At 43.6% G+C, this 23301-nt stretch overlaps 1 protein-coding gene across 1 annotated transcript in view; it reads right to left on the reverse strand.

Moving 5' to 3' along the window:
* The window catches only part of LOC115207378 (rho guanine nucleotide exchange factor 3), a 114325-nt gene extending 92193 nt beyond the window's left edge, over positions 1 to 22132 (reverse strand). Inside the window, exon 1 of the mRNA XM_029774412.1 lies at positions 21792 to 22132. Within this exon, the coding sequence (XP_029630272.1) occupies positions 21792 to 21826 (35 nt within the window). The 5' untranslated portion in view covers positions 21827 to 22132. The remainder of the gene's footprint in view (positions 1 to 21791) is intronic.
* Between the last annotated feature and the right edge of the window lie 1169 nt (positions 22133 to 23301).

The following is a 23301-nucleotide window of genomic DNA, read 5'->3' on the forward strand; positions in this document are numbered from 1 at the left end:
AGTATATTATCCAAAATTATTTTTCTATGCTTGAAAATATCAAGTGGTACTCAGTAATGTGTTGTATTGGATTTGCCCAAAACATTTTTTATTTTATTTATTTTTATTTCACCTTTATTTAACCAGGTAGGCCAGTTGAGAACAAGTTCTCATTTACAACTGCGACCTGGCCAATATAAAGCAAAGCAGTGCGACAAAAACAACAACACAGAGTTACACATGGGATAAACAAACGTACAGTCAATAACACAATAGAAAAATCTGTATACAGTGTGTGCAAATGAAGTAAGGAGGTAAGGCAATAAAAATGACCTGGAGCCAGTGAGTTTGGCCATGAATATGTAGTGAGGACCAGCCACCGAGAGCATACTGGTCACAGTGGTGGGTAGTATATGGGGCTTTGGTGACAAATGGATGGCATTGTGATAGACTGCATCCAATTTGCTGAGAAGTGTTGGAGGCAATTTTGTAAATGTCATCGCCGAAGTCAAGGATTGGTAGGATGGTCAGTTTTACGAGGGTATGTTTGGCAGCATGAGTGAAGGAGGCTTTGATGCGAAATAGGAAGCTGATTCTAGATTTAATTTTGGATTGGAGATGCTTAATATGAGTCTGGAAGGAGAGTTTACAGTCTAGCCAGACACCTAGGTACTTATAGTTGTCCACATATTCTAAGTCAGAACGGTCCAGAGTAGTGATGCTAGTCGGGCGGGCAGGTGCAGGCAGCGATCGGTTGAAGAGCATGCATTTAGTTTTACTAGCATTTAAGAGCAGTTGGAGGCCACGGAAGGAGTGTTATATGGTATTGAAGCTCGTTTGGAGGTTTGTTAACCTGTCTGGGCTAGGGGGCAGTATTTTCACGGCCGGATGAAAAACGTACCCAATTTAAAGAGGTTACTACTCTGGCCCAGAAACTAGAATATGCATAGTATTAGTAGATCTGGATAGAAAACACTCTGAAGTTTCTAAAACTGTCTGAATGGTGTCTGTGAGTATAACAGAACTCATATGGCAGGCAAAAACCTGCCATATGAAAATTCCAAGCAGGAAGTCGAAAGTCTGAGAATTGTAGTTCTTCTTTTGATTCTCTATCGAAGCTACAGTGTCTGTGGGGGACGTTGCACTTCCTAAGGCTTCCAATGGCTGTCTAAAGCCTTCAGAACGTGGTTTGAGCATTTTCCTGTCACTGGGCAGATAATAGGAGATCATTCACTGAGTGGTCTGCCTGGCAACAAAGGGATTGGATATGCTCGGTCCCGCGAGCGCGCCCCTCCTTCTTTTTCTTCTTGAATGAATATGCTATTGTCGGGTTGGAATATTATCGCAATTCTACGTAAAAAATACCATAAAGATTGATTTTAAACAGTGTTTGACATGCTTCTAAGTACGGTAATGGAACATTTTGACTTTTCGTCTCTCGTTCCACGCTCGCCCGTTATGCTTTTGGATAAGTGATCTGTACGCACGAACAAAACGGAGGTATTTGTACATAAATATGGATTATTTCGAACAAAAACAACATTTCTTGTGGAAGTAGCAGTCCTGGGAGTGCATTCTGAGATAGGTCAGCAAAGGTAAGAGAATATTTCTAATACTAATTCTGAGTTTAGGTTGCCCCGAACTTGGCGGGTGTCTGAATAGCTCACCGTGATGGCTGAGCTATGTACTCAGAATATTGAACAATGTGCTTTCTCCGTAAAGCTATTTTAAAATCTGACACAGCGGTTGCATCCAGGGGTAGTCTATCTATAATTCTTAAAATAATTGTTATATATTTTGTCAACGTTTATGATGAGTATTTTTGTAAATTGATGTGCACATTCACCGACCGTTTTGGTGGGAATACATTTTCTGAACATCACGCGCCAATGTAAAATGCTGTTTTGGATATAAATATGAACTTTATCGAACAAAACATACATGTATTGTGTAACATAATGTCCTAGGAGTGTCATCTGATGAAGATCGTCAACGGTTAGTGCTTCATTTAGCTGTGTTTTGGGTTTTATTGACACATGTCCTTGCTTGGAAAATGGCTGTGTGATTATTTTTGTCTATGTACTCTCCTAACATAATCTAATGTTTTGCTTTCGCTGTAAAGCCTTTTTGAAATCGGACAATGTGGTTAGATTAACGAGAAGTTTATCTTTAAAATGGTGTAAAATAGTTGTATGTTTGAGAAAGTTGAATTATGACATTTTGTTGTTTTTCAATTTGCCGCCCTGATATTTCACTGGCTGTGTCCCACCTAGCCCATAGAAGTTAACACAGTGTCCAAATAAGTGTCCAGTTGCTGTGGGGGGGTGCAGAGCTGTTGGCCGGGGTAGGGATAGCCAGGTGGAAAGCATGGCCAGCCGTAGAGAAATGCTTGTTGAAATTCTCGATTATCGTGGATTTATCGGTGGTGACAGTGTTTCCTAGCCTCAGTGCAGTGGGCAGCTGGGAGGAGGTGCTCTTATTCTCCATGAACTTAGTGTCCCAAAACTCTTTGGAATTAGTGCTGCAGGATGCAAATTTATGTTTGAAAAAGCTAGCCTTTGCTTTCCTAACTGACTGTGTATATTGGTTCCTGACTTCCCTGAAAAGTTGCATATTGCGGTGACTATTCGATGCTAGTGCAGCACGCCACAGGATGTTTTTGTGCTGGTCAAGGGCAGTCAAGTTTGGAGTGAACCAAGGGCTATATCTGTTTGTCTGTTTGAAAGGGGCATGCTTATTTAAGATGGTGAGGAAAGCACACCTAACAGTACATATGGTGTCCGGGGCACAGCTGGGAGCTGATGGGGGTCTATAACAAGCGGCAACAGTGAGAGATTTATTTCTGGAGAGATGGATTTTTAAAAGTAGAAGCTCGAACTGTTTGGGCATAGACCTGGATAGTATGACAGAACTCTGCAGGCTATCTCTGCAGTAGATTGCAACTCTGCCCCTTTAGCAGTTCTATCTTGACGGAAAATGTTGTAGTTGGGGATGGACATTTTAGGATTTTTGGTGGCCTTCCTAAGCCAGGATTCAGACACGGCTAGGACATCAGGGTTGGCGGAGTGTGCTAAAGCAGTAAATAAAGCAAACTTAGGGAGGAGGCTTCTGATGTTAACATGCATGAACCCAAGGCTTTTACAGTTACAGAAGTCAACAAATGAGAGCGCCTGGGGACACACAGGGCCTGGGTTAACCTCTACATTACCAAAGGAACAGAGGAGGAGTAGGATAAAGGGTATGGCTAAAGGCTATAAGAACTGATCATCTAGTGCGTTGGGAACAGAGAATAAAAGGAGCAGATTTCTGGGCGTGGTAGGATAGATTCAGGGCATAATGTACAGACAAGGGTGTGGTAGGGTGCGAGTAGAGTGCAGATAAACCTAGGCCTTGAGTGACGATGAGAGAGGTTGCATCTCTGGAGGAGCCAGTTAAGCTAGGTGAGGTTTCCGCATGTGTGGGGGGTGGGACAAAGGAGCTATCTAAGGCATGTTGAGTGGGACTAGGGGCTCCACAGTAAAATAAAACAATGAGAGCTACCCTAAACAACAGTATTCAAGACATATTGACATTAGAGAGAGGCATAAAGCAATCACAGCTGTTGATTGGGAGAGCTAAGACAACAACGGGTAAGACAACAATGGGTAAACGGCTAAGACAACAACAACGGGTAAATGGTGATGAATGGGCAGAGAGGGTCAGTTAGCTACACACAGGGCCTGAGTTCGAGGCTGGGGCTGACAGATAAACAAAATGAAGTACCATGTTAATGAACAGTCCAGCAGGCATCAGCTGTTTAGCCGAGTGATCATAGGGCCCAATGAGCAGCAATAGATGAATCAAATCAAATCAAATTTATTTATATAGCCCTTCGTACATCAGCTGAAATCTCAAAGTGCTGTACAGAAACCCAGCCTAAAACCCCAAACAGCAAGCAATGCATGTGAAAGAAGCACGGTGGCTGGGAAAAACTCCCTAGGAAAAACTCCTGAGAAAGGCCAAAAACCTAGGAAGAAACCTAGAGAGGAACCAGGCTATGAGGGGTGGCCAGTCCTCTTCTGGCTGTGCCGGGTGGATATTATAACAGAACAGGGAGAAACAGAACTCCCAGAAACAGGGAGCCGCTCGGTAGTCGTTACTACGCTAGGTGAGCGGGAGACACGGCGTTCAGAAAGCTAGCGGGCCGGGGATAGCAGATGGGTCTTCACCGACATCCATGACGCAGAGGCCGGTTGAGAGCACATCGGCCGAATTACGTCAGCAGACCAGTCGTGATGGATTGGCGGGGCTCCATGTCGACAAAGTGTCCAGGCCAATTGGCAAGAGAGGTATTGTAGTTGGTGTACTTCTTTGGCTAGATGGGCCTAGCTCGAGGCTATCTCGAGGCTAACTGGTGCTTGCTTCTGGACAAGGACGTTAGCCACAATAGCCACTCGGTAGCAGCTAGCTAGCTGCGATGATCCGGTGTTATGGTCCAGAGCTTGCGGCAGGAATCCGGTGATGTAGTGGAACAAAGCAGTCCAATATGCTCAGGGCTGATATCACGCTGTGCAGACTGGCAGGTATTATCCCGGCTAAAGCGGCTGGTGTCTGAGCTAAAGGTAAAGACCGCTAGCAGTGGCTAACAATGACTAAATAGCTAGTAGCTAATTAGCTGGCTAGCTTCTGATGGCTAGCTTCTGATGGAGGGTCCAGTTATAAGGTCTAAAAAATAGCAGATCCGTACCACATTGGGTAAGGTGGGTTGCAGGAAGGTATATTTAATTTGAAAATGGAAAAAAGAGATTGAAGTATATTGAAATATATATACAAAAAAAGAAAAAACGTAATATTTACACGGGACAAAACAATACACAATACACTTAAACACACTTTGTATTCAGGTCAAAAAGTTAATTGCTTTGCCACATTACTTTAGTTGCATGTTCTGGAATACTTTCATTCTGTACATGATTCCTTCTTTCCACCAGTATTCTAGAGTAACTACAATGTTGTTGATTCTCAGTTCTCCTATCACAGCCATTAAACTCTGTGACAGTTTTAAAGTCACCACTGGCCTCATGGTGAAATCCCTGAGTTAGGATTTGTTTTACCTTTATTTAACTAGTTAAGTCAGTTAAGAACAAACTCTTACTTTCAATGACAGCCTAGAAACAGTGGGTTAACTGCTTTGTTCAGGGGGCAGAAGAACAGATTTTGTACTTTGTCAGCTCGGGGATTCGAACTTGCAACCTTTCAGTTACTAGCCCAACACTCTAACCACTAGGCTACCCTGCTACACCACATGGAACCTGTAATGACGCCTGTATCTTTGTAGCGACTAGGTGTATTGATACACCATTCAAAGTGTAATTAATAGCTTCAACATGCTCAAAGGGATATTCAATGTCTGCCCTTCCTTGCGAGGCATTGGAAAACCTCTGGTCTTTGTGGTTCACAGCTCTACTGAGGGACCTTCCAGATAATTGTATGTACAGAGATGAGGCAGTCATTCAAAAATCATGTTAAACACTATTATTGCACACAGAGTCCATGCAACTTATTTTATGACTTGTTAAGCACATTTTTACAATTGAATTGATTTAGGCTTGCCATAACAAAGGGGGCGAATAGTTATTGACTCAAGATTTTTTAGCTTTTCATTTTTTATTTATTTGTAAAAATGTAGAAAAACATAATTACACTTTGACATTACGGGGTATTGTGTGTATGCCAGTGACAAAAACATTACATTTAATCCATTTTAAATTCAGTCTGTAACATAACAAAATGTGGAAAAAGGGGTGTGAATACTTTCTGAAGGCACTGTATAGTGTATCTCTGTTACATGTTAGACCTGAATAAAATATGTGAGAGGAACAACGTGTTTTACCTTCAAAGAGTACTGTTTCTTTCTGTTACAGTCTCTCTTTTCTATAGGTGAGAATACTACAATAATGTCTGCAAAAACAACACCATAAATACTACAGTATATACTATGGTTCTTTACTACAGTATTTATACTATAGTTAACTGTAAATACTACAGTAAACTACAGTAAATACTACAGTATTCACTTTAGTCCACAAAAACAATAGAGTGAATATTACAGTAAAGTCTGCAAAATCACTACAGTGAATACTGTAGTATTTATACCATAGTATACTATAGTATTTTATCATGTGGGACTCTTGTCCTGTCTTATCCGCGGAGTTCTTTTCCCACAGTTCTAGAGGTCAGAGGTTATAGCAGAGGAGCTATGATAAGACCACTCCAACCTGAGATCACAGACCAGACAGGCTCTCTGACACCAGGTATTGATGATAAATCACATCCTCTCGCTGATAGTGAGACAGGAGATGCCCCGTCACCCATCATCGCAGTCATGCTGAAATCCCCTCAGGCAATGACCCAGCCCACACTGATCAATGACCAAGTACACACTGATTAATGCCCCAGAACACCCTGATCAATGACCCAGCACACACTGATTAATGCCCCAGAACACACTGATCAATGACCCAGCACACACTGATCAATGACCAAGTACACACTGATTAATGACCCAGCACACACTGATTAATGACCCAGAACACACTGATCAATGACCCAGACCACACTGATCAATGACCAAGTACACACTGATTAATGACCCAGACCACACTGATTAATGACCCAGACCACACTGATCAACAACCAAGTACACACTGATTACCAGCACACACTGATTAATGACCCAGACCACACTGATCAATGACCCAGCACACACTGATTAATGACCCAGTACACACTGATTAATGACCCAGCACACACTGATTAATGCCAACTTAAAAAATACATACAGCAGGAGAGATGATGAGTGTGGATTTTCTTTATCCATTATATAAAAATACTACAGCCCCATTAATGTGATCTCCTTGGTACAACGAGTAGGAATGGACAATCTTTTCAACAACGGGCCGTTGAGAGGACAGGTCTTTTCTCTGTCTAAAGCGGAAACACACCTGATTCAGCTAATCAACCAAACACAGTTTTCCCTTCTAACTTTATTAGTTGAATCAGGTGTGTTTCCGCTTTAGACAGAGAAAAGACCTGTTCTCTCAACGGCCCGTTGTTGAAAAGATTGTCCATTCCTACTCGTTGCACGTAACTGCTTTGGCTAGCTGGACAAAAAGGCCTGCACCCACACAGGCCCTTGCAGGATAAGATCGACGCCCAGATTTCCTTTAGTAGGGAAGGTTGAAAAACATCTCTCTAATTCCCGCCCAATTGGCATCCATACACAATAAAAATACAATAAAGATATCATGAAACAATACAAGGCATCTGAGCTTGAAGTCACGGTCCTCCTGATGTGCTGGTTTACTGCAATAGACCCCTCTCAGTCCCCTAAGAGACGGCTGAGATAGCAACTGAGCAGGAAATTACCAAAAATGGCCTGGGGTTTAATAAGCCCACCGCCCACAACAGGCTCTGTCTGTGACTCACTATTCTCTCTTAGGACAGTTCTAGAATTATGCTTCCATGCACCCTACTGTACTCCCCTTCCATGTACCCTACTGCACTCCCCTCCATGCACCCCACTGCACTCCCCTTCCATGTACCCTACTGTAATCCCCTTCCATGTACCCTACTGTACTCCCCTTCCATGTACTCTACTGCACTCCCCTTCCATGTACCCTACTGTACTCCCCTTCCATGTACTCTACTGCACTCCCCTTCCATGTACCCTACTGTACTCCCCTTCCATGTACCCTACTGCACTCCCCTTCCATACACCCTACTGCACTCCCCTTCCATGTACCCTACTGCACTCCCCTTCCATACACCCTACTGTACTCCCCTTCCATGTACCCTACTGCACTCCCCTTCCATGCACCCTACTGTACTCCCCTTTCATGCACCCTACTGCACTCCCATAGTCCCCTTCTGCACTCCCATAGTCCCCTTCTGCACTCCCCTTCCATGCACCCCACTGTACTCCCCTTTCATGCACCCTACTGCACTCCCATAGTCCCCTTCTGCACTCCCATAGTTCCCTTCTGCACTCCCCTTCCATGCACCCCACTGTACTCCCCTTCCATGCACCCCACTGTACTCCCCTTCCATGCACCCTACTGCACTCCCCTTCCATGCACCCTACTGCACTCCCCTTCCATGCACCCCACTGTACTCCCCTTCCATGCACCCTACTGCACTCCCATAGTCCCCTTCCATGCACCCTACTGCACCACCCTTCCATGCACCCTACTGCACTCCCCTTCCATGCACCCTAATGTACTCCCATAGTCCCCTTCCATGCGCCCTACTGTACTCCCACAGTCCCCTTCCATGCACCCTACTGTACTCCCCTTCCATGCACCCTACTGTACTCCCCTTCCATGCACCCTACTGTACTCCCATAGTCCCCTTCCATGCACCCTACTGCACTCCCCTTCCATGCACCCTACTGTACTCCCATAGTCCCCTTCCATACACCCTACTGCACTCCTCTTCCATGCACCCTACTGTACTCCCATAGTCCCCTTCCATGCACCCTACTGCACTCCCCTTCTATGCACCCTACTGTACTCCCCTTCCATGCACCCTACTGGACTCCCCTTCCATGCACCCTACTGTACTCCCATATTCCCCTTCCATGCACCCTACTGCACTCCCATTGTCCCCTTCCATGCACCCTACTGTACTCCCCTCCCATGCACCCTACTGCACTCCCATAGTCCCCTTCCATGCACCCTACTGCACTCCCCTAGTCCCCTTCCATGTACACTACTGTACTCCCCTAATCCTCTTACATGCACACTACCGTACTCTCCTAGTCCTCTTCCATGCTCCCTACTGTACTCCCTGAGTCCTCTTTCATGCACCGTACTGCACTCCCCTTCCATGCACCCTACTGTACTCCCATATTTCCCTTCCATGCACCCTACTGTACTCCCATATTCCCCTTCCATGCACCCTACTGTACTCCCCTCCCATGCACCCTACTGCACTCCCATAGTCCCCTTCCATGCACCCTACTGCACTCCCCTAGTCCCCTTCCATGTACACTACTGTACTCCCCTAATCCTCTTACATGCACACTACCGTACTCTCCTAGTCCTCTTCCATGCTCCCTACTGTACTCCCTGAGTCCTCTTTCATGCACCGTACTGCACTCCCCTTCCATGCGCCCTACTGTACTCCCACAGTCCCCTTCCATGCACCCTACTGTACTCCCCTTCCATGCACCCTACTGTACTCCCCTTCCATGCACCCTACTGTACTCCCATAGTCCCCTTCCATGCACCCTACTGCACTCCCCTTCCATGCACCCTACTGTACTCCCATAGTCCCCTTCCATACACCCTACTGCACTCCTCTTCCATGCACCCTACTGTACTCCCATAGTCCCCTTCCATGCACCCTACTGCACTCCCCTTCTATGCACCCTACTGCACTCCCCTTCCATGCACCTTACTGTACTCCCCTTCCATGCACCCTACTGGACTCCCCTTCCATGCACCCTACTGTACTCCCATATTCCCCTTCCATGCACCCTACTGCACTCCCATAGTCCCCTTCCATGCACCCTACTGGACTCCCCTTCCATGCACCCTACTGCACTCCCCTCCCATGCACCCTACTGCACTCCCATTCCATGCACCCTACTGTACTCCCATATTCCCCTTCCATGCACCCTACTGCACTCCCATTGTCCCCTTCCATGCACCCTACTGTACTCCCCTCCCATGCACCCTACTGCACTCCCATAGTCCCCTTCCATGCACCCTACTGCACTCCCCTAGTCCCCTTCCATGTACACTACTGTACTCCCCTAATCCTCTTACATGCACACTACCGTACTCTCCTAGTCCTCTTCCATGCTCCCTACTGTACTCCCTGAGTCCTCTTTCATGCACCGTACTGCACTCCCCTTCCATGCACCCTACTGTACTTCCATATTTCCCTTCCATGCACCCTACTGTACTCCCATATTCCCCTTCCATGCACCCTACAGAACTCCCCTAGTCCCCTTCCATGCACCCTACTGTACTCTCCTAGTCCTCTTCCATGCACCCTACTGCACTCCCATAGTCCCCTTCCATGCACCCTACTGTACTCCCCTTCCATGCACCCTACTGTACTCCCATATTTCCCTTCCATGCACCCTACTGCCCTCCCCTTCCATGCACCCTACTGTACTCCCATATTCCCCTTCCATGCACCCTACTGTACTCCCATATTCCCCTTCCATGCACCCTACTGCACTCCCATTGTCCCCTTCCATGCACCCTACTGTACTCCCCTTCCATGCACCCTACTGCACTCCCAAAGTCCCCTTCCATGCACCCTACTGCACTCCCCTAGTCCCCTTCCATGCACCCTACTGCACTCCCCTTCCATGCACCCTACTGTACTCTCCTAGTCCTCTTCCATATACCCTACTGTACTCCCATATTCCCCTTCCATGCACCCTACTGCACTCCCTTTCCATGCACCCTACTGTACTCCCCTTGTCCTCTTCCATATACCCTACTGTACTCCCATAGTCCCCTTAAATGTACACTACTGTACTCCCCTAGTCCACTTCCTTGCACACTACTGTACTCCTCTAGTCCCCTGGGTTTATGTTACACAAATAAATGTGCTATATGTAATCCTTTAAAAGCAAAAGAAAGGAAAGCTCCATAACTAAAGATGAGCAAATGTCAAGCAAAATCTGAGTGTTTGCCAAAACAGCACTTCAGGATGCAAAATAATGACATTTAAAAAGGCTTTTAGATAAAATGATGAAAGTACAATGAGTCCTGGAAATGGATGGCCAGGAGCCTGATGAGAAAAGGGTGACTGTTTCCATCTGTTTAGAAAGAGCAGATGATACGGCCATGTTCCCTACAGTATAATGGTTCAGCCTCTATGGTCAAAACAAACCTCTGGGGCCATCTGGTGGTCAAAAGGTGCACAACATCAACCATCGTCTAGTCTACACTGAAAGGTAATGCAGTTGTGATTTAGTAGGGTCAGGAGTTTTCCCTGTTCATCACGGCTCAGTTTTTCAAAAGTTGTCTGATCGAATTAAATGCATAGAATAGGAGAATCGGCGTATCATTGACTTGAATGGGGACACCCGTTCTATATCTATGCATTTTTAAATGTTTTATTAAACTAGGCAAATCAGTTAAGAACAAGTTCTTATTTACAATGAAGGCCTACCCCGGCCAAACCCGGACAATTCTGGGCCAATGGTGCACCACCCTATGGGACTCCCAATCACAGCCGGATAGGATTCAGCTTGGATTCAAACCAGGGACTGTAGTGACATCTCTTTCACGGAGATGTAGTGCCTTAGATCGCTGCACCACTCGAGAGCCCTATCTGTTTGGCAAAATCCGATCAGATAACTTTAGAAAAACTGGGCGCAGGACTTTTTTGCTCAACAGGTGACCTGACTTGGAAGAACTCCCCATGCCCAGTAAAAGCACATGTCGAGAGCTGAATGTTCACTATAAAACAAAACTAACCCACAGGGCACAAGTGACTGTCAGGTTTCAAAAGCCAATCTAGGAAAGCATACTTCTTAGATTTTAGGTGATATGTTTACTATGATTGAACCATCTTATTTTTGGGAGATATATGGCATGAAAACTATGATTAGATGGGAACGTGATGCATGGTGAATCTGTGTGTAGACTAATTACTGAGAACATTAACCGACATCTTTTAATTACAAGGTTTCATCATGTAAAGAAAACCTATGAGCCCACTGTAAACACCCTGTAAATACTACCACATGACAAGGTCAGCACACGCAGGAGGGTCTGCATTTCCAGATTACCACATGACTAAAACAGAGGTGGTTCGGTGAACCATGCTCGTCTGGTGATCCTTACCTAAGACTTGAAGACGTTCAACCTCAGGCAACTGCTAGAGAGAGAACAGACTAGAAGACTTGTGTTTCAATCTAAAGATCCTCATGCAGATTGAAACTCTCCGTCCTCTGAATCTGTATATTGGACTTCGAAAACACCAGAAATTCAACATAGGGGAACTTCCCTAACTCTCGCTCTGCTCTCCAAACTGGAGCTCCATCACCTGGCCATCAGGCCCTGAGGAAACTATCTAGGAGCAACTGTCAACTTGGCTTTTTCACTTCTGTCTGATTTAAAAACGGATAAAAGCTTCCATTGCCAGGAGTTAGCAGTTGAAAGTCCTTTGTGTCAGCGTTGTTGAAGGAGACATATACATCTGTCTGCTGAGTACTGCTGTCATTTTAAAAGATGGTGTGGGAAAATGAGGCTATGGGGAACATTTGCAAGTTTAATTTGAACACCACCCTGATGAAGGATGTTACTAAGAGAAAGATACACATATATAGAGGTAGAGATTAGTGGGGAGAAAAATAGAGAGAGAGAGAGAGAGAGAGACAGAGAGGGAGGCACTGTGAGACAATCCTCTGTTTCCTGACCTCTCTCACTGTACCTGGGACTGGAAAGGAAAGCCTGCTGACCCCCCCACTCACATCTGTTTCCTGAGCATTGGGTGCGTTGCAAGAACATTCCGGTTCTTAAGGTTAGGAGAATATTCCATCAACGTCCCACCAAGTGTGCACAGGACATGGTTGTTCTCAGAATGTAAGATATTAATATTCTAGACACGTGTCATGAGAACGTTACAAGAACATTTCTGTGCATCAGTTGTCAGGACGTCGCCTGTTGGTTCCAAAGAAATGTTCTCCCTCCCCCCAAAAATACTAACACACATCACGCCTTGTTACTGTTGTCAAGGCTCTTTTTGTCTGTTGGCAAGGGATACTCACAAACAGTGCTTTTAACTTGCACATTTGACAAACATGATTACATTGTGCATGTTCATTTAAAAAGTTTTCACCTGGGATTTAAACTCACAACCTCTTGGTTGATGGCATTAAGCTCTTCCTGCTACGCCACAATGGCTGTGTCAGTTACCAATTCATTTGTCTATCCTCTCATCATTGATTTGATTTACTTAGTTCAACAATTTAAGGGCTTTCTGTATAGTTGTCTAATTTTGGTGGGGCATATTAACAATTTTTACTCATGAATCACTATGTGTGTACTTTTAACAGAACTGAGATTTACTTCAAAGGGCATTCACCCTGTCACTTCCAAGTGCCGCAGTGGTCTAAGTGCTTGAGGTGTCACTACAGACATCCTGGTTCAAATCCTGGCTGTAGCACAACTGGCTGTGATTGGGAGACCCATAGGGCAATACACACTTGGCCTGGGGTTGGCTGGTGTAGGCTGTCATTGTAAATAAGAATTTGTTCTTAACTGACTTGCCTAGTTAAATAAAAGGTTACACATACACCTGTTATTTACAATCTACACAAGGGCTTAGGTTTCCTCTGGACAGGGCCTAACTATACTGACCCAATAAGCACATGCCCTAGAGACAGGGGTGCAACTTTGGTTTTAGAAGTGGGGGGGACACATCATTTGTTATTTAAAAAAAAATCCATCCGGATAAACACTCTGAGGCATCCACATGGTCCTAAAGCACACCGTTGCCTCGTTTTGTATCACATTTCAATGATAAAACTGGGGGGGGACAAAAACGCAATTTCAGAATGTGGGGAGGGGCATGTCCCCACCGTCCCCAGTGAAACTTGCGCCCCTGCCTAGAGATATCCCTTATTGGGACAGTGGTTAGGGCGTTCGACATTGGCAACAGTCACAAGACGTGATGTGTAATGAATTTTTCTTTGGACATATAAATGTTTTTGCAACGTTCTCATGAAACGTGTCTAGAACATTCATATGTTATGTTCTGAGAACATGGCAACCATGTCCTGTGTATGTTTCCAGAGCTGTTGCCAGAGAATTGAATGTTCATTTCTCTACCATAAGCCACCTCCAACGTTGTTTAGAGAATTTGGCAGTACGTCCAACCGGCCTCACAACCACAGACCATGTGTTACCACACCAGCCCAGGACCTCCACATCCGGCTTCTTCACCTGCGGGATCGGCTGAGACCAGCCACCCGGACAGCTGATGAAACTGAGGAATATTTCTGTCTGTGATAAAGCCCTTTTGTGGGGGAAAACAAATTCTGATTGGCTGGGCCTGGTTCCTCCAGTGAGTGGGCCTGGCTCCCAAGTGGGTGGGCTTACGCCCTCACTGGCCCACCCATGGCAGCACCCCTGCCCAGTCATGTGAAATCCATAGATTAGGGCCTAATGAATTTATTTAAATTGACTGATTTTCTTATATGAACTGTAGCTCAATAAAATTGTTGACATTTTTGCATGTTGTGTTCATATTTTTGTTCAGTATATTTAAATGGACATTCTGTATAGGCCCACATCGGATCACCCTGTATCTATTAAATTGCTATTCTGTATAGGCCCACATCGGATCACCCTGTATCTATTTAAATGGCTATTCTGTATAAATCCACATCGGATCACCCTGTATCTATTAAATGGCTATTCTGTATAAATCCACATCGGATCACCCTGTATCTATTAAATGGCTATTCTGTATAAATCCACATCGGATCACCATGTATCAACCACACCTTAGTTTTATTCATCCCTATCAACTGTAGAGGTCCAACTTATCAACTAGTGATAAAGGTCTGGCAGAGGAACTGGACACTCAGGTGAGACTCCTCCATGTAAACCATCCCCTGCGGTGGAGTTTGATTGGTTCACAATGGGTGGTGCCCAGTCTGCCCACCAATACCATGAGAGAACAGAGAGTAACAACCAGAGGAGAGTGCAATGCGGAGCTGGTAAGAATTAACATGTGCACACACACATACACATTAACACACGCACGCACACACTACCTGAGACAGTAAGTCCTTATCTCTCACTCTCTGATAACAGCTGGTGTCTCCTCTCCTAGCACCTAGCAACTACTGCTGTGTGTGCACAACTTTCTCACACACACCATATCCTATCAGTAGGCTGGCTGAGACTTTACAGCATTACAGCATCACTGTGAGTGGATGGTAAATACATGATGATAACCAGGTCAGTTCTCTGTAGTCAACTACTGTACCCAACTAGCCCCATCATCAACCATGTTACGTAGATATTACTATATTACTATATACTATATTACTAGAGTACCATATAATATACTATATTACTATAGTACCTTATAATATAATATATTGCTATAGTACTATATAATACACTATATTACTATAGTACTATATACTATACTATATTACCATAGTACTATATAATATACTATATTACTATAGTACTATATACTATATAATATACTACATTACTATAGTACTATATAACATACTATATTACTGCTTTGGCAGAGCCTATTACACTCAAAACATCGTCTCAAAACGTGATCCAGTTGAGTGAATACACACACAGCTGTTTACCAGCGAGGTTGAAAGATTGTAAGGCTTGTTTACCAACTTGTTAACCAAGGAGACAAGCAAACACACAAAGAAGCACAGATAACACAACTTCAAGTTCCTAGTCTATTAAATATATATAAAGGTTAAAGAGTGACTGCAAGAGTGACTGCACTTCCTGATTTGGCCTGGTTTGACTTCGGCGATGTCATTTACAAAATAGCCCCCAGCACTCTACTCAGCAAACTGGACGTAGTCTATCACAGTGCCATCCGTTTTATCACCAAAGCCCCATATAATACCCACCACTGCGACCTGTATGCTCTCGTTGGCTGGCCCTTGCTACATATCCGTCGCCAAACCCACTGGCTCCAGGTCATCTATAAGTCTTTGCTAGGTAAAGCCCCGCCTTATCTCAGCTCACTGGCCACCATAGCAACACCCACACGTAGCACGCGCTCCAGCAGGTATATTTCACTGGTCATCCCCAAAGCCAACACTTCCTTCGCCCGCCTTTCCTTCCAGTTCTCTGCTGCCAATAACTGGAACGAATTGCAAAAATCTGTGAAGCTGGAGTCTTATATCTCCCTCTCTAATTAAGCATCAGCTGTCAGAGCAGCATAGCGATCACTGTACCTGTACGCAGCCCATCTGTAAATAGCACACCCAACTACCTCTCCCCCATATTATTACTTACACTCTTGCTCTTTTGCACCCCAGTATCTCTACTTGCACATCATCATCTGCACATCTATCACTCCAGTATTAATGATAAATTTGAATTATTTTAGCCTCTAGGGCCTATTTATTGCCTACCTCCCTACTCTTCTACATTTGCACACACTGTACATAGATTTTTCTATTTTTCTTTTCTTTTGTGTTATTGACTGTACGTTTGTTTGTGTGTAACTCTGTGTTGTTGTTTTTGTCACACTGCTTTGCTTTATCTTGGCCAGGTCGCAGTTGTAAATGAGAACTTGTTCTCAACTGGCCTACCTGGTTAAATAAAGGTGAAATAAAATAAATAAAATAAAATAGTTAGGGACTGTCAATAAATTGCACAATGTAAATGAGACAATATTTTTATGTTGCACACCTTTTAGTTCTCTCATTAAATGCTTTCAATATTTGTAAATTAATTTCTACAATTTATAGCTGGTTTGAGGTTTTTAAGTCAATGACATTTGGAGCTATTGGAATTGGAATATATTGTTCCATGTACATTGTGTAAATTACAGATGGTCCCTAACTAGCCCTATATGGATATCCAATGTCAACCTAAATTTATCACAGCATTACGATTGTGTCACGTGCAGCTGCACTACAAATTGATGATTACTTGTGTGCTGTCAACTGTCGGCATGTGGGAAGGACTGCAACAAACCCAACATTCATTTATGTTGTGATACAGTCACGAGCACAAGTCTCACAAAACTCAGTGTTGGATGAGACTGACTTTCTGACTGAAATTATCCTATTTACACTTTGTAGTAAATTTTGACAGTAGATAAATGTTTCTGACTCATATCGATGCCATATAGACTGTTTTCTAAATTAGCAGTTGGTCTTTAGGGGCAGTTGCTCTTTAAATTAATAATATAACTTTCTAGTTGCTGGAGAGAGAGTTCTCACAGATATGGACACTGCAGGGCAAAGGCAGATATGGAGACATCTGTATTCAACATGGTGACAGCACATGTACTGTAGTAATGTACCATAGTGGTCAGGGAGGGACAGATTCACACTGCCCACAGCTCCCCTCTTTAACTGCCAGGAGGGCCAGCCCATGATATATCATTGAAGCACCACAATGTTTTATCAGAACTCCCTCTGCCTCCATTTTCCTATGGGAACACAGTATTGACTCACATATGGTTCAAGCCCAAAGGACAACCCCAATTCGAATGAGCTAACACATAGTGATATAATAATATATTAATACCATAGTAATACATAGTAAATAAGACACTTATCAACTGAAGAAATACATAGTATACAACATGCTGTGTACTAGCTGTCCTTTTTATGGGCAGAATGAATCTCTTCCCAGTGGTGGAAAAAGTACCCAATTTTCATACTTGAGTAAAAGTAAAGATATGTTAATAGAAAATGATTCAAGTAAAAATGAAATTCACCTAGTAAAATGCTACTTTAGCAAAAGTCTAAAAGTATCTGGTTTTAAAATATAGTTAAAATATCAAAAGTAAAAGTAAATGCTATAAATCATTTCAAATTTCTTATTAAGCAAACCAAAAATCCGGATAGCCTTGGGCACACTCCAACACTGACATAATTTAGAAATGGAGCATTCGTGTTTAGTGAGACCACCAGATCAGAGGCCCGAGTGGCACAGTGGTCTAAGGCACTACATTTCAGTGCTAGAGACGTCACTATAGACCCAAGTTTGATCCCGGGCTGTATCACAACCGGCCGTGATCGGGAGTGCCATAGGGCGGCGCACAATTTGCCCAGCGTCGTCCGGGTTATTGTTTTATTTTACCTTAATTTAACTAGGCAAGTCAGTTAAGAACAAATTCTTATTTACAATGACGGCCTAGGAACAGTGGGTTAACTGCCTTGTTCAGAGGGCAGAACGACAGATTTGTACCTTGTCAGCTCGGGGATTCGATGATTACTTAGGGGAGGGGAGGGTTAGGGGAGGGTTTGGCTAGGTTAGGCCGTCATTGTAAAATTAGAATTTGTTCTTAACTGACTTGCCTAGTTAAATAAAAAAAAGTGCTCTCTTGATAAGTGCGTGAATTTGACAATTTTCCTGTCCTGCTAAGCATTCTAAATGTACTTTTGGGCGTCAGGGAAAATGTAAGGAGTAAAAAGTATATATTTTCTTTAGGAATGTAGTGGAGTAAAAGTAAAAGTTGTAAAAGTTGCCAAAAATATAAATAGTAAAGTACAGATATCCCAAAAAACTACTTAAGTAGTACTTTAAAGTATTTTTACGTAGTTACTTTACATCACTGTCTCTTCCTCATTTAAGACTATAGGGCGTAGTATAACCTGACCTCTTTGACTGTTAGAACTTTCACTACCATCTAAACCTCAACTAGAGAAGAAGAGGTGTGACAGTAACTGTAAAAATAATCTCCCTGTCTTTCCCCTGAAGAATAGCTTTGTCCACTAGAACATTTTTAGACTTTATATTAATAAATATATAGAAATTGTTTGTAAAGAGAAGAGTAGAGTGGAATATTACAAAACGTTATTAGGAGGGATAAAGTTCCCACGCTACTAAACACACTGCTACCCTCAGCCCTGAGAAAGAGCGGGAGAGGGGGTAGAGAGAGCGGGAGAGGGGGTAGAGAGAGCGGGAGAGGGGGTAGAGAGAGAGGGAGAGGAGGTAGAGAGGGAGGGAGGGAGAGAGGGTAGAGAGGGAGGGAGAAAGGCAGAGACGGTAGATAGGGAGGGAGAGAGGGAGGGAGAAAGGGTAGAGTCGGAGGCAGGGAAATGGTTGGGAGTGGTAACCATGAAAGCTGGAAGCTCCCAACAACTTTCCAGTCCTCTGGAGGAGCTTTCCAGAAGCACTCTGTGTCTGTGATTCCCACCACCACTCTGCAATCAGGCCTGGACAAAATCTGCCATTACCTCACTGGCCATGCTGAACTCAGTGAGTGTGAACTCATGTGTGTGAGGAAGAGATAGGAAACGTTCTAATCGACACTGTGGCAAATAGACAAATATAGAGAGAAACCATATACAGTAGGTAGAGACTGACTGAACTGAGGGAAGCTACTAACATAGGCAGAAAACACAGGTAAGGGCTCTCATTGGCCATGAGTGTGTGAAAGGGAGAAAAAGAGAGAGAGAGGGACACATAGAGAGGGATAGAGAGAGAAAGAGAGACAGATAGAGAGGGATAGAGAGAGAAAGAGAGAGAGAGGGATAGCGAGAGAAAGAGAGATGATAGAAAGAGAAACAGAGAGAGTGAGGTAGATAGATGATGAATAGAAAGAGAGAGAAAGAGGACGTGGAGAGAGGGTAGAGATAGAGAGGGTAGAGATAGAGAGGGTAGAGATAGAGAGGGTAGAGAGAGAGAGGGTAGAGATAGAGAGGGTAGAGATAGAGAGGGTAGAGATAGAAAGAGGACGTGGAGAGAGGGTAGAGATAGAGAGGGTAGAGATAGAGAGGGTAGAGATAGAGAGGGTAGAGAGAGAGAGGGTAGAGATAGAGAGGGTAGAGATAGAAAGAGGACGTGGAGAGAGGGTAGAGATAGAGAGGGTAGAGATAGAGAGGGTAGAGAGAGAGAGGGTAGAGATAGAGAGGGTAGAGATAGAAAGAGGACGTGGAGAGAGGGTAGAGATAGAGAGGGTAGAGAGAGAGAGGGTAGAGATAGAAAGAGGACGTGGAGAGAGGGTAGAGATAGAGAGAGGGTAGAGATAGAGAGGGTAGAGATAGAGAGGGTAGAGATAGAGAGGGTAGAGATAGAGAGGGTAGAGATAGAAAGAGGACGTGGAGAGAGGGTAGAGATAGAGAGGGTAGAGATAGAGAGGGTAGAGATAGAGAGGGTAGAGATAGAGAGGGTAGAGATAGAGAGGGTAGAGATAGAGAGGGTAGAGAGAGAAAGAGGACATGGAGAGAGGGTAGAGATAGAGAGTGTAGAGATAGAGAGGGTAGAGAGAGAAAGAGGACGTGGAGAGAGGGTAGAGATAGAGAGGGTAGAGAGAGAGAGGGTAGAGATAGAGAGGGTAGAGAGAGAGAGGGTAGAGATAGAGAGGGTAGCGATAGCCCCAACCTCAGAGGAGCAATGCGGCCGTCAGTCCATGTCAAAAGATGATTTATTCTGCCACATTGAAAGGGGATTAGGTTGGGGATTAGGGGTGAGCATGCTGGTCCTCTGGTACTCTCCCTTGCCCTCTCTCCCTCTGTCTCTCTCTCGTCAAAAGTAGTGCACTATGTACAGTAGGGAATAGTGTGCCAATTGGTACACATGCTTGGGTTCACCCACTTCTGTGTTCACATCCAAAACTCTGACCTGTTCAGTTCACCCCATGTGTTCACATCCAAAACTCTAAACTGTTCACTTCAATCCATGTGTTCACAGACAAAAACCTGATTTGCCAGCTCCCACATACCACACAAATCCTGGTATGCAGAAGCCTGAGACACTGTGTAGACAACCAGGGTACTACTACAACTCAACAGTGGCCTCAATAGTTGAGGCTTTAACACCTGCTGATTAAAAAGATGCGACATGTGAAAATGAAAGCCGGCCGCCTCGTCTGTCATCATGGCTCGTCTGTCATCATGGCTCGTCTGTCATCATGCCTCGTCTGTCATCATGGCTTTTGACTGAATGTTGAAATGTAGATGTTTATAATACCAACTGAGCGTAGCCAGTGAAATATTCCTATTTCTCAATCAAAAACAACATCTTAAAGTGTATGAATGGCAGAGATTGACGAGAACACTCAAACAGTTCCTTTATAGCTCCTTTCTGTCAACATGTGACAATAGTCCTATGTACATGGGTGAGAGAGAATAGAACAGAAACAATACTAAGAAGTGGAACAAATTAAGAAGAGGAAGAATCCAAACTGCCAGGCAGTAGCTGGGATTCCTGAAAGTTGTGACAATACCAGCCACAAAGAGACAGCAGCATTCCAACACCTTGATGACGTTTGCTCTCCTAAAGACCGTGAATGGGAGGCCAAAGATGTGACAAAACATTACAAGTAGCAGAGGCCACCAGTGTCTGACCCTGAGGACTGACTCTGCTGGTAGATAAAAAGGCACACACAGTAAATCACAGACAACTGGGGAAACTTGAGTCATCAGCTACAGCAGAATTAGCAGTAGGTTCCTACAGTTCCTACAGTCATCAGCTACAGCAGAATTAGCAGTAGGTTCCTACAGTTCCTACAGTCATCAGCTACAGCAGAATTAGCAGTAGGTTCCTACAGTTGGCCATTTGAACTCTTAGTGACCTCATTATGAGCCCATTCTGACATCACTCGGGTCGATATGTGAGAGATTGAATATAAAAATGACAATATTGGAAAAATAATGTCTTGGCAATGCTTTCCTGAATTGACAAATGAAGCTATGTTTACGTGGGATGTGGGATAAAGGTTGCATAATTATAAACTTCTTCATCATCATCATCATCTTCACCCCTATCCACCACCACCACCACACAAACTGAGTTCAAATATAGGCTACAGTTGGTCCTAGGAATTACCTACTGACTATACTCTACAATGTCATGCAAATAAGATTAGTACTCAATGTCACTCAGGTTCAGGTTTACATCATAAACTTCATGGTTTAGAACCTGTTAACAGTTTAAATAGCCTACATTCTACCCCGTACAGTGTAGCCCATACAGTGTAGCCCATACAATGTATCCCATACAGTGTAGCCCATACAGTGCAGCCCAAGAAATATAACAAATACATCACGTTTGTAGTTGGTGTTGACTGCATTTATGGAAATTACGGCAAGTTTGAGTTATAATAGAAAGACATCTTACCCTGAAACTTCGTTGTTTCCATCGCTTGTTTGCATGTGATTAGAGTTCTTCCACTGTAATGTATTCCAAAAAAACTAAAACGTTTTTTCGAACGAGGAAACAAGTCATCTATGATCGTCTCGTCATACAGACTGTCAATTCCAAACAGTCCCGATTAAAAAAGAATAAACTACTTTTTCCGCTTATAATAAAACAGGTCGTCAATGACAAACTTTCACTTTGAATCACCAATATTTACATACACAACGTCTCGCCCTTGAAATAGTCTAGCTTTGTTTTTCACCATCAGGTTTTACGCGTCTTTTTTCCTGTGCCTACTGTTGTTTCACGCACTGATGCCTCACAGGAACACAGATTATGGTCCACTGTGGAGTTGTGTCGCGGCTCCGAGCACCGCCCATAAACAGTGTATGTTTGTGTGTGTGACCGAAGTGGTTTTTTTTTTACAGTGAGATAATACAGTACAGTGCACACCATGGGACATTACATTCGTAAATAGCCTACAGGAAGTGTAGTCATCGGTGTGATTTCTAATCCGCTCTTTACTCCAATTTTCTCTTATGAATAGTACATTATATTCACCACTGGAAGCTAATCTACACCATCTAAAAAGGAAGATTAATAACGGTTAATACACTTTCCATATTGCTACTGAATTTAAGCGTGACTGTCAGTCCTAATGAAAGCCATACTGTTTATAATAGACAAACATGTGACTTCATTTGTAGGTTGGAGGAAATATGACTGTGTAAAGCTTTTACAAAGGTTTACTTCTATCCCAAACATTATGACACCACATGTGACAGTTACTGAAACATGAAATAATAGGACACATTGTATAATAACTGCCGGTGTGTATCTTGACCTGGACCTTGGATTTACAATACACGTGCAAGTGCACTTGGCCCAGAGCCCCAGTCACCTCTGCCGGTCACCTCTGCAGAGTCCCGGCTTTAACAAGGCGAATATCCATTTTAACTCCTCCTCCACATTTACTGGTTTGGTTGAACAGTGCAGAAGAAAGAACCTCCACCGACAGTTTTTTTCTTCATCTTTTCAAGACCGGTATGTAGGGTGAGAGATCATCGCGGATTGTCGGGGAGCCGGAAGATAATTAGAAATAATATGTAGACTGCAAATTGACCGCAAGAAGACCAAACATATCTAATATTTGACAACAAAAAATTCAAACCATGCTGACATTTTTCAAAGAAAAAATGTATAAATAATACACATATACATACACACACACATACACATATATATATATATATATATATATATATATATATATATATATACATACATACATACATACATACATACATACATACATACACACACACACACACACACACATTTGAATCTTTTGTTTTTCTCATTTACCTACTGCATGGCACACAAGCCATGTCTCAATTGTCTCAAGGCTTGAAATTCCTTCTTTAACCTGTCTTTCGCCTTCATCTACACTGATCGAAGTGGATTTAACAAGTGACATCAATAAGGGATC

This window comes from Salmo trutta, chromosome 14, assembly GCF_901001165.1.
Source record: "Salmo trutta chromosome 14, fSalTru1.1, whole genome shotgun sequence".
NCBI classification, from domain to species: Eukaryota; Metazoa; Chordata; class Actinopteri; order Salmoniformes; family Salmonidae; genus Salmo; species Salmo trutta.